Source organism: Bufo bufo, chromosome 5 (genome assembly GCF_905171765.1).
Source record: "Bufo bufo chromosome 5, aBufBuf1.1, whole genome shotgun sequence".
NCBI classification, from domain to species: Eukaryota; Metazoa; Chordata; class Amphibia; order Anura; family Bufonidae; genus Bufo; species Bufo bufo.
The window spans coordinates 502,748,766-502,768,030 of NC_053393.1; the positions used below are offsets into that span (position 1 = coordinate 502,748,766).

Sequence of the window (19,265 nt, forward strand, 5' to 3'; positions counted from 1 at the left end):
CTTGCTATAACTTTTAACTTTCTGCATAAACCACAATTATATGCACTCCTTCATCGTCTTCTCCCTCAGCAGTTTCTTATGATTTATGGCCAGAGAGCAAGAATAGAAGAACGTTTTGGGCACCACAAATGTTTAAAAGACAAATTAGCATACAGCTGTAATTTGTGGATGAAACACAGCAAGAGTCCAATATACCTGCAGCGCCACTGCAGGGGAAATGAAGTATTACATGGTAGTCATTAAAATCAATGGCCTGCACATGTAATGCACATAAGTACCAGGTCTTCCACAGTAAGAAACACTCTTTGTAGCGGCCCATCTTTATAATAATTGCATAACAGGGTATATGGATTTTAGTTATTTATTTATATACATTTTTAGGCATGAAAGACATAAAGTTGGCCATACATTGTAATTCTCTTTTATTTATTTGTTTTATTTTCTATTCAGTTGTGGTGGCCTTTTTTTTACCATAAAAAGTGCAGTTATCACCGAGCCTGCAAGTATTTTCCAAGCCTAAATCTTGCTTCCAATTCTATTTACATTGAGGAAGCGCAAAAGGGTGGTTTCACATTGTGGGAGAGATTTATCAAAGTGGTGCAAAAGAAAGCTGCCCTAGTTGCCCAAAGCAGAAAATTAGACTCTGTGGTGCTTCCGTGGGGCTCCGTGCCTCCGCACCGCACCTTCCGGATTGCAGACCAATTCAAGTGAATGAGTCCACATCCGTGATGTATATTGCGGGGAACAGCCGTCTGCATGAGCCCTAAGTCTGTTTTTTTGTGGAATTTTTCTGTGTGTCTTTTATAGTCAAGACATAAGTCCAGATGTTAATCGTTGACATTTTTTTAAATATCAGCATGCACTGGGTGTGGCTTTTGTTCAGGCATTTTCCCATAGACTTCTCTATAGGAAAAAAAAAAGTCCAAAAAGAAGCAATAAAAACATTGTCCCACATTTACCGATGTCAGTGCACCTAGATTTTGGAGTAAATTAAACCATACATCTAGTTTAGAGAAAGTTTATCTGACTATTTTGAAAAGATGGCTTACTGGAAAGGGGTGACAGTTCACTGTAAATAGGGCATGGCCTAAGATGCAACGTTTTGCACCAAACTTTCACCACAATTGTCACATAAAATTCTGTCTCAAAGTAAGCCAAACAATAGTACAGAGTGAGACAAAAGTGTCTCTCCCTGCACAACATTCATCATCCAACCTGAGCCTCTGAGAAATCTGGTGCAGGTCTAGATGGTCTGTCTACATTTACGCAATCTACAGGCTTAGGCCTGTTTCACACTGCTGGCAGTAGTTCTGGCAGTGAGCTCTCCGGATCCGGCACTACCGGATGTTACCTGAATGCCCGTCGGCCCGTTTGACTATAATAGGGTCCAATGGAGATCCGTCGGCTACCAGGCAAATATCCAGAGAGCTCCGGCAGGCTGTTCTGTGCCAGAACTACTGCCGGCAGTGCTAAACAGGCCTTAGTTATTCTGCCCCATTGCGCAGCTTAAAAAACTCTACCCCCAGAAACCGCTTGTAAAAAAACTGATGCATTTCATGCCGTTTTTTTACAAGTCAAAAGAGCACCAAGAAAAAGATGAGTAGTGAGCAGCACCCTAAACCCTACAAGATGAACAGCTAGATTTAAGCTGGCCATACACAGACTTGGACTGGCCCACAGAGGAACAGGTGAATCCCCCGGTTGGCCCCTGAGCAAGGGTGGGCCGCTAGTTCCCCACCCTCTAAATAAGTTGCACATGGCATAGTAGACTGACTGCACTACAACATACAGACCTAGGGGGGCAGTAGCTAGGTTTTAGTATCTGCGATCTGTCAATTAGGAGCCTCAATAACAGCAAGTTTTATCTAGTCCTAGGTATAATAGTAGTACTATGTTCACAGGAGTAACAGTGGTTATTAAGAGACCAGTGAAGTCATAAGTGCAACGCACATACGAATATGATAACGCAGCAGGGAGAGTGCACATCCCTGCTAGTGGCACGCACACATTAGGCTTGAATGACAGTGAACAATTTTATTTGAACCCCTCTTTTCCGTCTCACATTTTATTTATAATGGTGATAATAAAAGTGATGTTTTAATAAAGTAAATATCTGGGTCAAGTTTGGGTAATTAGCCAATTTGGCTTTGTACAGTTATGCCCATCTTCTTCATAAACTCTAGTAGTGTGTCAAAGGCATTTATATGATAAGGGTTTCAGCCATCAGGGGTTGCATTCATTGACAAATGACATTGGATGTGTAGTCCCATTTCTTTATTCTTGTGTATGTTTGCTGCTTTGACTTAATTTTAAACAGTTTTGTATATGTGAACAATAAATTAATTATTTGTACTATATATTTTGCTGTGTGTTCTTATTTTGGGGGTGATGATAAAGAAAAATAAAAGCAACAGAATGGGCTTGCGCAAAATGTCAACTGAGCAGCCAAATTCAGCCGATCAATCCGGAGAATTGTAGTTTCAGCCAATTAGGGGTTGGATCATATTTTGGCAGAAGGCCATTGCAAACAATTGTACAGTACAGACCAAAAGTTTGGACACACCTTCTCATTCAAAGAGTTTTCTTTATTTTCATGACTATGAAGGCATCAAAACTATAAATTAACACATGTGGAATTATATACATAACAAACAAGTGTGAAACAACTGAAAATATGTCATATTCTAGGTTCTTCAAAGTAGCCACCTTTTGCTTTGATTACTGCTTTGCACACTCTTGGCATTCTCTTGATGAGCTTCAAGAGGTAGTCCCCTGAAATGGTTTTCACTTCACAGGTGTGCCCTGTCAGGTTTAATAAGTGGGATTTCTTGCCTTATAAATGGGGTTGGGACCATCAGTTGCATTGAGAAGAAGTCAGGTGGATACACAGCTGATAGTCCTACTGAATAGACTGTTAGAATTGGTATTATGGCAAGAAAAAAGCAGCTAAGTAAAGAAAAACGAGTGGCCATCATTACTTTAAGAAATGAAGGTCAGTCAGTCAGCCGAAAAATTGGGAAAACTTTGAAAGTAAGGGCTATTTGACCATGAAGGAGAGTGATGGGGTGCTGCGCCAGATGACCTGGCCTCCACAGTCACCGGACCTGAACCCAATCGAGATGGTTTGGGGTGAGCTGGACCGCAGAGTGAAGGCAAAAGGGCCAACAAGTGCTAAGCATCTCTGGGAACTCCTTCAAGACTGTTGGAAGACCATTTCAGGGGACTACCTCTTGAAGCTCATCAAGAGAATGCCAAGAGTGTGCAAAGCAGTAATCAAAGCAAAAGGTGGCTACTTTGAAGAACCTAGAATATGACATGTTTTCAGTTGTTTCACACTTGTTTGTTATGTATATAATTCCACATGTGTTAATTCATAGTTTTGATGCCTTCATAGTCATGAAAATAAAGAAAACTCTTTAAATGAGAAGGTGTGTCCAAACTTTTGGTCTGTACTGTATATATGTCTGAAATGATTAGCTGAAGAGGTCAAAATCGTCCATTTTGCCCTATTTTCGTCTTATGTGTATGAACAGCTTCAGGATCATCAAGAGGGATGAGGAAGGAAGGTATTGTGTTCACACGATTGGGATGTCACCCTGTCATTCACAATTGATCAGTAGGTTTTAGGATTAGAGAGGTGGGGTGGAGCACTGTTACACAGGAGACATTGATGTTCAGCAAATACAGAACTCATTGTCATATCAGTGACGTGATTAAAGACGCACTGTCTGAGGATAAGCCAGCCCGATGTATTCAGACGAGGCATAGATGAAAAACAGGTTAAGCTTTTTAAGAGGAATCCCCTCCAACAAAAGAGCAGAGAGACTCAGAACTGAGAAGATAATTGCTGTCCCACTTTGAACAAGCTCCTTTGTTGCAGGCGATAATAAAACATGAATGAGATATACCCGGATACAAAGTGGAAAAAAGTAGCAAGACAATGGCTGTACTTTGTCCTGCCGATCCTCCTTATTTATGGCTTGGAACATTGTTTGGTGGAAATTCTCAACCTTTTCTTGCCTGTTTTTAATATAAGAGGAAGTTACTGTCTTGTTAAAATGTGTAATAATTAGAGATGAGCGAATTTCATATTTTGAAATTCATTCACGCTTTGTTTGGTGGTAAAAGCAGAATTGTGTTATGGATTCCGTTACCACGGATCATAACGCAATTCTATGACGGAATGCATAACGGAATGCCTTTAGAGGCATTCCGTTATTCATTCCATCATAATAGAAGTCTATGGGCTGCAAAACGGATCCGTCCTGTTTCCGTTATGCAGGGGAGTCCTTTCCTGATCCTGAGTCCTCTCTTGCATAACAGAAACGCAGCCCATAGACTTTTATTATGATGGAATGATACATAGATCCAGAGATTTCACAATTCCTCGCTCTAATTGGTCTGCTAGATGTATTTTTGATTAAAGGGGTATTCCCATCTTATACAATGGGGGCATATCACTAGGATATGCCCCCATTGTCTGATAGGTGTGGGTCCCACCGCTGGGACCCGCACCTATATCAAGAACGGAGCGGGGAGCACTGTGGCTGGAGGACCCCAGATTTCCCAGGGTCCGTCCACCACCAAGCGCTAATCCCCGCCTCTCCCATAGAAGTGAATGGGAGCATGCCGCTCATGCGCGGCCCATGCTCCCATTCATTTCTATGGGGCAGACGTCAATGGCCGAGCCAGCGCTCGGCTATTTTCGGCGGCCCCATAGAAATGAATGGAGGGCAGCTGCGCATGCACTTTCGGGGCTCCGTTCTCGATATAGGTGCGATATAAGACAATGGGGGCATATCCTAGCAATATGCCCTCATTGTCTGAGATGAGAAAACCCCTTTAAAGCTCAGGGGGAGTGTCCTTTCTTCTGCAAATCTCTCTCACTATCACAACTCAGGGGGCCATGTCCTTACTGCTGCAGCTCTCTTTTTTTTAAAGATATTTTATTGGATTTTACAAGTTTATTGTAACACACATATCATTAAATATGTTAGATAACAATCGAGCTTCACAGGAAGCGACATAAATTCAAGTAACAACATCAATTTCCCTATGATTCTGTTGCCTTAATATATGGAAAATGTTATGTAACTAGACAGTTTCCCTTTCCAGGATATCCTATTCATTTCTACCTACGTTCTAGGAGCTACCTCTCTTTAATTTAAGGTTCCCTTAAGGTCTTCCAATAGGCACCATTTGGTAAATCTAAAGGGATCAACCAATTGTTCTCTCTCTTTGTCTTCACAATATCTAATAATAAAGGCTTTCCATTTCTTAAAAAAACTTTTTGTTTGACTCTCTTTGTCTTTTGTGGCTACTGTTTGTTCCGCCCATAAGGCTTTTTTTACAGTCAATAATACCTGGCTAATATTTGGGGGCTGTGGAAGTAACCAGTTCGCTATGATGCATTTTTTAGCTGCCATGATAATGGTGTGTGCCACTGGAGGCAGGTGTGTGTACCCGCCTATTGTGGAGTCAGACTCCCCTCCACATGTATGGAATAGTGCCACTCTACAACTCATGGACACCACCAGTAAGCAGGATCCCTTAGGCCTCTTTCAGACGGGCAAGATTTCCGCGCGGGTGCAATGCGTGAGGTGAACGCATTGCACCCGCACTGAATCCGGACCCATTCATTTCTATAGGGCTGTGCACATGAGCGGTGATTTTCACGCATCACTTGTGCGTTGCGTGAAAATCGCAGCATGCTCCTCTTTGTGCATTTTCCACGCATGCAGGCCCCATAGAAGTGAATGGGGCTGCATGAAAATCGCAAGCATCCGCAAGCAAGTGCGGATGGGGTGCGATTTTCATGCACGGTTGCTAGGAGACGATCGGGATGGGGACCCGATCATTATTTTCCCTTATAAAATGATTATAAGGGAAAATAATAGCATTCTTAATAGAGAATGCATAGTACAATAGGGCTGGAGGGGTTAAAAAAATAATAATAATAATTTAACTCACCTTAATTCACTTGTTCGCGAAGCGATAAGTGCAGTGACGTCATCAAAGGTCCTATTGCTCAAAGAAGAAGACAGAGGAGAAGCCGGGCTGCGCGAACAAGTGGATGAGGTGAGTTAAATTTTTTTTATTTTTTTTTAACCCCTCCAGCCCTATTGTACTAAGCATTTATAAATTGAGTGAATAGTTCCTGGAAGCAGCTTGGCTCTTAGGAAGGAGTAAAAATCCGAAACGGAGTGTCTATTATTAGATGTAAGGAGGGTATCAAAGGCATTGGAAGGGGCCTCTCTGGAGATATCTGTCAGTTTTGTCCTGCAATAATGTAGTATTTGCTGGTAGGGAAAATATTGAGGGCCTTGGAGATCAAATTTGCTACATAGCTCTTCTAATGTTAACCACCTTGGATCAAGTTCCCTACCCTGTCTATTCCGTTCTCCTTCCAGCTTTGGTACAAGCAGCTCGTCCCTCCTACCTGAAAATCTGGTGAACCCCATAAGGGTAAATGCTTGGAGCACTGATAAAAAAGATTAAATAGTAGTGTTGAGCGAGCATGCTCGGCCGAACACCAGTTCGGCTCGAGCATCAATATGCTCTGCACGTCACGGAGTTCGGCCGAACACAATGCTCGAGTCAGTGTATTTAAATCTAATTTAGCCTGTATTTCAGAAAAGTTTCTGTTAGGATTCAAACTCACAACCTTCTACATTAGAGGCAAGGCTTTTAACCACTCAGCTATAATAACTGCATAGCCAGGTACTATTAAAAAAAAAAAAAAAGAGAGACCTATACAGTAGTTTTTTTTTTTTTGGTTTTGTTTTTTGTGCTTCCTTATGCAGTTATATAGTGTAGTGGTTAAAGTTCTGGGCTATAATGCAGAAGCTGTGAGTTCAAATCCCGTCACAAGCAATTTCCGAAATAGAGGTTAAATTAGACTTATATATTTTATATTTTTTTAGTAATTGTAAAAAATGTAAGGCACAAAATAAATGTGTAATTACAAAAAAAATATATATATATATATATATATATATATATATATATAATCATACTTCTGATAAATATGAATGCATAATAAGTGGGAAACTACTACTGTTGTTTTAGCAATTATATATTTACATATATTATAATATATTATATATTAAAAATATATAATGTGTAAATATATTATGGCTAAAAACATATACAGTCGTGGCCAAAAGTTTTGAGAATGACACAAATATTAGTTTTCACAAAGTTTGCTGCTAAACTGCTTTTAGATCTTTGTTTCAGTTGTTTCTGTGATGTAGTGAAATATAATTACACGCACTTCATACGTTTCAAAGGCTTTTATCGACAATTACATGACATTTATGCAAAGAGTCAGTATTTGCAGTGTTGGCCCTTCTTTTTCAGGACCTCTGCAATTCGACTGGGCATGCTCTCAATCAACTTCTGGGCCAATTCCTGACTGATAGCAACCCATTCTTTCATAATCACTTCTTGGAGTTTGTCAGAATTAGTGGGTTTTTGTTTAATGGGATTAAGATCTGGGGAGTTTCCAGGCCATGGACCCAAAATGTCAACGTTTTGGTCCCCGAGCCACTTAGTTATCACTTTTGCCTTATGGCACGGTGCTCCATCGTGCTGGAAAATGCATTGTTCTTCACCAAACTGTTGTTGGATTGTTGGAAGAAGTTGCTGTTGGAGGGTGTTTTGGTACCATTCTTAATTCATGGCTGTGTTTTTGGGCAAAATTGTGAGTGAGCCCACTCCCTTGGATGAGAAGCAACCCCACACATGAATGGTCTCAGGATGCTTTACTGTTGGCATGACACAGGACTGATGGTAGCGCTCACCTTTTCTTCTCCGGACAAGCCTTTTTCCAGATGCCCCAAACAATCGGAAAGAGGCTTCATCGGAGAATATGACTTTGCCCCAGTCCTCAGCAGTTCATTCACCATACTTTCTGCAGAATATCAATCTGTCCCTGATGTTTTTTTTGAAGAAAAGTGGCTTCTTTGCTGCCCTTCTTGACACCAGGCCATCTTCCAAAAGTCTTCGCCTCACTGTGCGTGCAGATGCGCTCACACCTGCCTGCTGCCATTCCTGAGCAAGCTCTGCACTGGTGGCACTCCGATCCCGCAGCTGAATCCCCTTTAGGAGACGATCCTGGCGCTTGCTGGACTTTCTTGGACGCCCTGAAGCCTTCTTAACAAGAATTGAACCTCTTTCCTTAAAGTTCTTGATGATCCTATAAATTGTTGATTGAGGTGCAATCTTAGTAGCCACAATATCCTTGCCTGTGAAGCCATTTTTATGCAACGCAATGATGGCTGCACGCTTTTCTTTGCAGGTCACCATGGTTAACAATGGAAGAACAATGATTTAAAGCATCACCCTCTTTTTAACATGTCAAGTCTGCCATTTTAACCCAATCAGCCTGACATAATGATCTCCAGCCTTGTGCTCGTCAACATTCTCACCTGAGTTAGCAAGACGATTACTGAAATGATCTCAGCAGGTCCTTTAATGACAGCAATGAAATTCAGTGGAAAGGTTTTTTGGGATGAAGTTAATTTTCATGGCAAAGAAGGACTATGCAATTCATCTAATCACTCTTCATAACATTCTGGAGTATATGTAAATTGCTATTATAAAAACTTAAGCAGCAACTTTTCCAATTTCCAATATTTATGTAATTCTCAAAACTTTTGGCCACGACTGTGTATATATATATATATATATATATATGTTTATATATATATATATATATGTTTAAATTAAGTTTACCCTCTATTTCTGAAAAAGTTTGCAACAGGATTTGAAATCACAGCTTCTGCAACACAGCCCAGAACTTTAACCACTACACTATATAGCTACATAGCCAGGCACTAAAAAAAACAAAAACATATGAGACTTCTACTGTATAGGTCTCAGTAGAAGTACAGTACAGTAGAAGTCTCATATATTTTTTTTGTTTGTTTGTTTTGTTAGTAACTGGCTAGGCAGGTATTATAGCTGAGTGGTTAAGTGCCTTGCCTCTAATACAGAAGGTTGTGCGTTTGAATCCTGGCAGAAACTTTTCTGAAATACAGGCTAAATTAGATTTAAGTACACTGGGGTGTCCCCAAGCACTGACTCCATATATGGACATAGCTATATATGGAGTCAGAGCAGGGACTCCTAAGCCGATCTAGGGTCCTGACACCCTCCCCTCTTCAGAGCAGGGGGTGCCTGGGTTCCTCCCATTGACTTCCATTGTGCTCAGTAGAACACCCGAGCATCACGAAGTGCTCTACTCGAGCACACGAGCACTTTGGTGCTTGATCAACACTATTAAATAGCTTTCGTGTAATTTTCCATGTAATAAGGTTGTCCCTAAGGAGGGTAGATCGTTTTATCACTGGTGGAAGGTCAGGAATTTGAGAGTGTACCAAAGCCATCAAATCCCATGGGTGTCCCATATTCCTTTCTAATGGTAGGTTGGAGTAATAGCTGGTGTTCCTTTTCCAATCCAAAATATGACATAATATACAAGCTAGGTTATATCCTGTTACGTTAGGGAATTCACTACCCCTTCTAGTTTGGGTCTCATATGTTTGTCAAGAGCTATCCTAGGTCTCTTTCCTGACCATAAAGGAGATAAAGTGTGAATTTAGTGCTGTTATATCTTTATGCTTCATCAGTACTGGGATTATTTGTAAGGGATACAAGAGTCTAGCAAAGCATGACATCTTGACTAGGTAAGGTAACGGCCAAAGGGTGAGAAAGGCGCTCATAGGGTAAGTAAGTCGAGGTGCAACAGCTTCTTTCAGAGAGCTGGTGGATGCGATAGACTCACCTGTTATGGTTGCACCGAAGTTAAGTGCAACCGTATTGTAGGTGAGCAGTGAAGTATAAAAGGTGCAGGTCAGTGCTGCCAGATGCGTCAAGAAGCCCCTTGGGACGAAGGCCAAGTCGCCACTCGGGTATATATTGGAAAACGTATCTTAGCTTGTCACTGTGGGGTGATCAAGCTGGTAGACGATCATAAGGCGCATTACCACGACCCGGTACAGGATACAATAAAGTTTATTTTGAGACAACGCGTTTCGGGGTCTCGACGGCCCCTTTATCAAGTCTGTTCGAAACGCGTAGATTGCAAACTGGACCTTCTTGCTGTTCTCCTTCGTTTGACATGTGCTGGGTATATATTGGAAAACGTATCTTAGCTTGTCACTGTGGGGTGATCAAGCTGGTAGACGATCATAAGGCGCATTACCACGACCCGGTACAGGATACAATAAAGTTTATTTTGAGACAACGCGTTTCGGGGTCTCGACGGCCCCTTTATCAAGTCTGTTCGAAACGCGTAGATTGCAAACTGGACCTTCTTGCTGTTCTCCTTCGTTTGACATGTGCTGCCAGCACATGTCAAACGAAGGAGAACAGCAAGAAGGTCCAGTTTGCAATCTACGCGTTTCGAACAGACTTGATAAAGGGGCCGTCGAGACCCCGAAACGCGTTGTCTCAAAATAAACTTTATTGTATCCTGTACCGGGTCGTGGTAATGCGCCTTATGATCGTCTACCAGCTTGATCACCCCACAGTGACAAGCTAAGATACGTTTTCCATCTTGACTAGGTGGCACCTCCCTACCAAATTAAGCGGAAGTTGGGCCCACCATTTCAAATCTGAAAATATATTTTCTAATAAAGGTTTGTAATTCAGGTTGTATAAAGAAGCAGGAGAGCGGTCTATCTTTATTCCCAACTATTAGTGCAGTAAGGTACCGCTGACTGTGTTGCCACCCAGGTCTAATAGTTCACATTTGGATAGATTCACTTTAGACCCCGAATATAGACCAAAGTCTGTCAATGCAGAAAATATTTTAGGAATGTACGTAGTTGGATTATCTAAAAATAAAATCATCTGCAAATAATGCTAATCTAACTTCCTGATTTCCTACCTTAATGCCCTTAAAAATTCCAGATGTTTGGAGATATCGAGATAAAGTTTCAATAGCTATGTTAAATAGCAAGGGTGACAGGGGGCAGCCCTGTCTGGTACCCTTTTTTTTTAATACAAAGGGTGTTGATAGATAACCACCGGTATGAACCCTCACTTGGGGTTGCCTATATATATGTCCGAGCAGCTTTCGGAACGGGCCTTCAAATCCCATTCTGTCCAACACTGACCCCAGCCAGTTCCATTTTACATTGTTGAAAGCTTTTTCCACATCCAGCGTCAATAAAGCTGGTGTTTCTCCCTGGCGGGGCCAGTGCTGAACCCTATCCAGGACTGCCAATACTGTTCGGATATTTGTCACAGCTGCTCTGCCTGTACAGGGTTTATCAATGTAGGCATAAAGGCTCCCAGTCTAACAGCCATAATCTTTGACATTATTTTAGTGTCTACATTAATTAGTGAAATAGGCCTATAAGACTCTGGGTGCAACTCGTTTTTGTCAGGTTTTAGCAATAGTTTTATATATGCCAAGGAAGAGGACTTTGGAAGGCTTCCTCCATTGCAAAGTATTCCCTATTTGGTCCTTTAAAATTTTATAAAATTCCACCGTTAGCCCGTCTGGGCCTAGTGCTTTGTATGTTTTTAAGGATCCAATGATTTCCAGAACCTCTTTTTCCATCACTGGGGCATTCAAAAAGGCTAACCGTTAATTTGACACCTTAGGGAGAGTGATTTGATCTAATATTGTGTTTTGTGGTATGGGGTCAGGTGTATCAGCATATAGGTTTTTATTAAAGTCACCCAGGATCCTATTTATGGACTGAGGGTCAGTTGTTATATTACCATTTTCATCAGCCAGAGCACTAATATAAGTGGCTGGGGGTCTATCCTTGACAAGGCCCGCTAGTAGCCTCCCGGATTTGTTCATATTTATATAGAGTGGCCTCCCATTCTTGTCTATAAAAATTCTCCTTCTCCACCACCCATCTATTAAAAGCCTGCTGAGCCTTTTTCCAAGCTTGAAGGTGGACAGATGAGGGGGACCTGACGTAATCAGCGTAGGCCTTTCCTAGTGTTCGGCTAGTATGCATGTATTTGTTCCACATTACCTTTTTCCTCTCTGAAACATATGAAAAAATCCTTCCCCTTAAGACAGATTTTGCAGTGTCCCAAAACAAGTTTATGTTTTCTCTGTCCCCCATGTTATTGATATCATACTCTCCCCACCATCCTCTCAAGAGTGAGGCAAAGTCCTCGTCTTTGGCTAAGTGGGCTGGGAACCTCCATAAAATGTCACTGCCCTTCCTTTGGATTTCCGCCATTGTCATTACTAAAGGAGCATGGTCTGATATGACAATATCCTTCATCTCTGATGATATAACCCTGGACAATAAAGGTCGTTGTACAAACATGTAGTCTATCTTGGACCATGAGGAGTGGGCATTAGAATAGAAAGAATACTCCCTCCCCATCTGGATGTAGATATCTCCACGAGTCTACTGATCTTGTAGATTCTATAAATGTACCAAGAGTATTATCCTGACTTGATTTTTGTGGTTGTTTTTGTGACGTTAGATCCCGGCTTCTATCAATGTCCTGATCTACTACAGAGTTGAAATCTCCTCCTACCATGTGTATTCCTGTTGTTTGAGTTGCCAATCGAGTTTCTAGTTTCATAAAGAAATCTCTATTATCATCATTTGGTCCATAGACATCAAACACTTCTAATAGGCCACATGGTGTATCGATAGTCATTTGCAGTAAACGACCTTCCTCATCTGGCGCTAAAGAAAGTACCTTGTGTGGCAAAGATTTGTGAATTAGAGTGATTACCCCAGAAGATCTACCATTGGCTGATGAACCATGAACTGAACCCACCCAGAGTTTGCGCATTCTGTTCCACTCCCCCTCAACCAGACGTGTCTCTTGCAGCAATGCAATGTCTGCTTTCAATCTTTTCAGTTGTCGGAGAACCATCAATCTCTTCTCAGGGGAACGGAGCCCCTTAACATTCCAAGTGACTATACGCATTATAAATTGCGATTACATTGATATTCATAAGCAGATAGCCTGCATATATGAATTGATATAGTATTCTCCGTTAATATCCCTGAGATAAAACCTGTCATTAATTCTAAACTTTTTTAGGTTGGCTAACAGATCCATAAGGCATAGAAATAAGTGATTATGCTCACTAACAATGAATAAATGTAAAAACTGAAACATGAACATCTCTATGATGAAAAGGTTCTCCTGTTGTATTCAGTGCCCTTCTCTTTCTCTCCTATTTCCTGACTTTTAGCTATCTCTGGACTTCACTTTTTTCTGGAATTAAGACACTCATTTCTCTCTCCCCCCCACCCCACTCAAGCATGTCCCTCACCCTATCCCAAGCAGAAGCTCTTGACTAATCACCCTGCTTTGGTGCTCAAATTATAAGAAAACATCAATAATTATTAATCATGATAGCAGCTTACCAGTGATAATCAATAGGTAATGGACAGAAGGAGGACATAAAAGTAAGGCATGTTAAGGCTAATTTCACACTCGCGTTTGGTGCGGATCCATCATGGATCTGCACAAACGCATCCGTTCAGATAATACCACCGCATACATCTGTTCAGAACGGTTCAGTTTCTATTATCTTTAACATAGCCAAAACTGATCCGTCTTGAACACCATTGAAAGTCAATGAGGGACAGTTTTCTATTGTGCCATATTGTGTCAGTGAAAACGGATCTGTCCCCATTGATTTACATTGCGTGTCAGGATGGATCCGTTTGGCTCAGTTTTGTCAGAATGGAGACGGAACGGAGGCAAACTGATGCATTCTGAGCAGATCCTTATCCATTAAGAATGCATTAAGGGCAAAACTCATCAGTTTTGGACCGCTTGTGAGATCCCTGAACGGATCTCACAAACGGAAACCAAAACGCCATTGTGGAAGTAGCCTAACATATTAAGTAGCAATCCACAGGGCGGTCTCCCTAACGGCAGGCAAAAATCCTCCGCTCCATTCTTTCAGCAGGTTGCTTTCCTAAACTCTGTTCCACAATGTACATAGAGGAATGTGGTAATAGACAACCACATGTATAGTTGTCCGGCTGTGTCCAGGTGCTTTTAGGTTTCTCCCGGTCACTGGTGCTTGTGGAGCCCATGATCTAAGGCTGCTTCTATCTCCACTAGACTTACTCTATATCCAAGTAGTGACTCTTTGGTCTGTGCTAGGTAGCTGTAATACTGTTCTCCATGCTCCCTCAGCTTGGCCAGGGCCGAGGGGCTAAAGTGGCAGCTACATCCTGGACAGGGACTGCTCCACACCTCCATCAACTTACTACTTTCTATACTCTAAGATCCAACTCCTCCCTTAGCATACCCTGAGCTCTATATATAAGGGTACCCAGTGCCCGCCTCCTAGGCACGACAATCTCTGAGGACTTATCCTGCCGTCCCAACATCTCGTCCATCATAAAGAAGGCTCACCAGCGGCTCTACTTCCTTCGACAACTGAGGAAGTTCGGCATGGCTTAGGACCTACTGAAGTCCTTCTACTCCTGTACCATCGAGTCGGTACTGTGCTCGTCTCTTCTGGTGTGGTATGCCGGCTCATCAGCCAGTGACAAGCGCAAACTACAAAGGGTCATCAGCTCGGCGGAGAGAACTACTCGACTGCCACTACCACCCCTTGACTCTATCTTCTCCAACAGACTGCGCTCCAGGGCTCTGAAAATATCCAATGACCACTCCCATCCGGGCCATCATCTCTTCAGATGTCTAAAGTCCGGCCGCAGGTATCAGGCTATCCCTGCAAGGACATCGAGGAGGCTGAACACATTCTTCCTAATGGCTGTCAGACTGCTGAAATCACCACGCCCCATCTCCCGCCCATAATCCCTCGCCCCTGATGTGCCCATTGCATAACCCTACCCCCCCCACCCCTAGTACTATGCTTGTACCTGTGCCTAACCCAATTCCGAGCACGATCAAATGTGTCGTGTTTGGCAAATTAAGCTGATTCTGATTCTGAAGTGGTGCCACTGCCAGCAACACCTAGGGGTGAATAGATGAAATAACACTGTAACAGCCTGTTATAGGGAACTAGCAGAAGGACCCGGCTTTGCACGGGTATAATTCATCTACAGTTGCAAGAAAAGGTATGTGAACCCTTTGGAATGATATGGATTTCTGCACAAATTGGTCATAAATTGTGATCTGATCTTTATCTAAGTCACAACAATAGACAATCACAGTCTGCTTAAACTAATAACACACAAAGAATTAAATGTTACCATGTTTTTATTGAACACACCATGTAAACATTCACAGTGCAGGTGGAAAAAGTATGTGAACCCTTGGATTTAATAACTGGTTGAACCTCCTTTGGCAGCAATAACTTCAACCAAACTTTTCCTGTAGTTGCAGATCAGACGTGCACAACAGTCAGGAGTAATTCTTGACCATTCCTCTTTACAGAACTGTTTCAGTTCAGCAATATTCTTGGGATGTCTGGTGTGAATCGCTTTCTTGAGGTCATGCCACAGCATCTCAATCGGGTTGAGGTCAGGACTCTGACTGGGACACTCCTGAAGGCGTATTTTCTTCTGTTTAAGCCATTCTGTTGTTGATTTTCTTCTATGCTTTGGGTTGTTGTCCTGTTGCAACACCCATCTTCTGTTGAGCCTTAGCTGGTGGACAGACGGCCTTAAGTTCTCCTCCAAAATATCTTGATAAACTTGGGAATTCATTTTTCCTTCGATGATAGCAATCCGTCCAGGCCCTGACGCAGCAAAGTAGCCCCAAACCATGATGCCCCCACCACCATACTTCACAGTTGGGATGAGGTTTTGATGTTGGTATGCTGTGCCTCTTTTTCTCCACACATAGTGTTGTGTGTTTCTTCCAAACAACTCAACTTTGGTTTCATCTGTCTACAGAATATTTTGCCAGTACTGCTGTGGAACATCCAGGTGCTCTTGTGCAAACTGTAAACGTGCAGCAATGTTTTTTTGAACAGCAGTGGCTTCCTCTGTGGTATCCTCACATGAAATACATTCTTGTTTAGTGTTTTACGTATCGTAAATTCGCTAACAGGGATGTTAGCATATGCCAGAGACTTTTGTAAGTCTTTAGCTGACACTCTAGGATTCTTCTACACCTCATTGAGCAGTCTGCGCTGTGCTTGTGCAGTCATCTTTACAGGACGGCCACTCCTAGGGAGAGGAGCAGCAGTGCTGAACTTTCTCCATTTATAGACAATTTGTCTTACCGTGGACTGATGAACAGCAAGGCTTTTGGAGATACTTTTATAACTCTTTCCAGCTTTATGTAAGTCAACAATTCTTAATCGTAGGTCTTCTGAGAGCTCTTTTGTGCGAGGCATTATTCACATCAGGCAATGCTTATTGTGAAAAGCAAACCCAGAACTGGTGTGTGTTTTTTATAGGGCAGGGCAGCTGTAACCAACACCTCCAATCTCATCTCATTGATTTGACTCCAGTTGGCTGACACCTCACTCCAATTAGCTCTTGGAGATGTCATTAGTCTAGGGGTTCACATACTTTTTCCACCTGCACTGTGAATGTTTACATGGTGTGTTCAATAAAAACATGGTAACATTTAATTCTTTGTGTGCTATTAGTTTAAGCAGACCATGATTGTCTATTGTTGTGACTTAGATGAAGATCAGATCACATTTTATGACCAATTTGTGCAGAAATCCATATCATTCCAAAGGGTTCACATACTTATTTTTGCAACTGTAACTATGGGTGATAGGATGGTGACAACCTGTTTAATAACACACTGAACTGTAGGATTTTATTTTCAATTAAAATACTGTAGGATCCACAAATTATTCCTTTTTGCTGGCAAATGCTTCCTCCTTTGTTTTCTGATCTGTAAAATGGTGGCTGCCATTTTGAAAGATTCATCTAAATCGAATTGCAATTTTTGAGGAAATTCATGACAAATTTGATTAATTTAGAAGCGATTGTCTCATCTCTATATACCACTGAATGCCACCTCCTTTGCAATAATCCTGCACAATACGCACCTGGCATGTATGAATTATCTTCTCTGTTACGATTGCTTAAAACATCAGGTGCGGTAAGATAATGGCAGTTCAATGGTTAGCTCTGCTGCCTTGCACCACTAGAGAACTGGGTTCAACCGTGACCAGAGGCAGCATCTGCATGGAGCTTGTACTGTATGTCCTCCTTGTATTTGCTTGGGTATTCAAAAAACATGTTAGAAGTTTAGATTGTGAGTAGTATTGAGCGAATCAAAGTATCGCTGCGATTAGCCACCAAGGCAACATCTGAGGGATTGAATGACGGGGGACGGCGCAATCACTGTTCCTGATCATTGTGCCCGCTACTTACAAAGAAATGCACTTCATGACAAAGTAAATTTGTATTTTTGTAAAATTCGCTGAAGTAGCCGAATCTAATTTTTAATGACTTCGTTCAACTCTAATTGTGAGTCCCAATGGGACAGGGAGGGATGGCGATCTGTGTACAACACTGCGGGATATGTTGGCACTATATAAATGAATGCAATAATAATAATGCCAGTCTTAGGTGGGCTACACATTACGTACATAATACCCAGTGCAAATGCAACTTTATAAACTTCTTATTTCATAACCTCGCCAAAGCAGTCCGGCCAGATCTCTGTTTCACATGAAAAGATCAAAAGACCCAAAAGAGCAAAGAAGCATTGTGAGAGCCATTCAAAGAGTCACGGAGAAAGAGAATCCCACAAAAGAGCAATTGTCCCGAACAAAGAAAACACTGAAGAGGAGAAGAACAATATTTTGGTTATGTCATTAACTGCACAAAGGAAGAAGAAAGGGAATAGATACAAATATCGCTGGAGAGAAAACACAGTCACTTCTGAAATATGGGGACACTTGACAATGAGAGACAAAGCAAACAGACAGTGAAGCGCAGTCACTCAAGACATTCTAGAAAACCAGCAATCTGACCTGGGGGGAGCATATTTTTTTATATTCCTTATTTTTCATATTATTATTATTATTATTATTGTTTTTAGAGTCAGAAATTGATGGCGTATCCTCATGACAGGTAATCAATATCAGGTAATCAACACCGATCAGCTGCTTGAAGAGGCTGCGTCTCTTCGGTGAGCACCATGGCCTCCTCAAAGCAAACCAGGCACAGTGCCATTGTTCTCCCCAGCAGAGTTAGAGAATCATTACAGATCATGTCTGCCTCAGTTTTTGGTATTTCTGTAGTGATTAGTGTGGTTATAGCACCACCTAGCCGTGTTAAGTTGTATTACACACCTGTCTGACCCAGGAAGAAGTACAACAGGGACTTAAAAAGATCAAAATAGACAAATCGCCAGGACCGGATGGCATACACCCCCGTATCCTAAGGGAATTAAGTAATGTCATAGCCAGACCCTTATTTCTGATATTTGCGGACTCTATACTGACAGGGAATGTCCCACAGGATTGGCGCATGGCAAATGTGGTGCCAATATTCAAAAAGGGTCCAAAAACAGAGCCTGGAAACTATAGGCCGGTAAGTTTAACATCTGTTGTGGGCAAACTGTTTGAAGGTTTTCTGAGAGATGCTATCTTAGAGCATCTCAACGGAAATAAGCAAATAACGCCATATTAGCATGGCTTCGTGAGGGATCGGTCATGTCAAACTAATTTAATCAGTTTCTATGAGGAGGTAAGTTCTAGACTTGACAGCGGCGAATCAATGGATGTCGTATATCTGGACTTCTCCAAAGCATTTGACACTGTACCACATAAAAGGTTAGTATATAAAATGAGAATGCTCGGACTGGGAGAAAACGTCTGTAAGTGGGTAAGTAACTGGCTCAATGATAGAAAACAGAGGGTGGTTATTAACGGTACACACTCAGATTGGGTCACTGTCACTAGTGGGGTACCTCAGGGGTCAGTATTAGGCCCTATTCTCTTCAATATATTTATTAATGATCTTGTAGAAGGCTTGCATAGTAAAAATCAATTTTCGCAGATGACACTAAACTGTGTAAAGCAATTAACACTGAAGAGGACAGTATACTACTACAGAGGGATCTGGATAGATTGGAGGCTTGGGCAGAGAAGTGGCAGATGAGGTTTAACACTGACAAATGTAAAGTTATGCACATGGGAAGGAATAATGCAAGTCACCCGTACATACTAAATGGTAAAACACTCGGTAACACTGACATGGAAAAGGATCTAGGAATTTTAATAAACAGCAAACTAAGCTGCAAAAACCAGTGTCAGGCAGCTGCTGCCAAGGCCAATAGATAATGGGTTGCATCAAAAGGGCCATAGATGCTCGTGATGAGAACATAGTCCTACCACTTTACAAATCGCTAGTCAA

At 41.8% G+C, this 19,265-nt stretch overlaps 1 protein-coding gene across 1 annotated transcript; it reads right to left on the minus strand.

Annotated features, from left to right (window-relative positions):
• Nucleotides 1-12,336: 12,336 nt before the first annotated feature.
• LOC121002594 (exodeoxyribonuclease-like) lies at nt 12,337-12,924 on the minus strand. Its single transcript, XM_040434040.1, has one exon. The coding sequence runs from the start codon at nt 12,922-12,924 to the stop codon at nt 12,337-12,339; it is 588 nt and encodes a 195-aa protein (XP_040289974.1).
• Nucleotides 12,925-19,265: the final 6,341 nt, after the last annotated feature.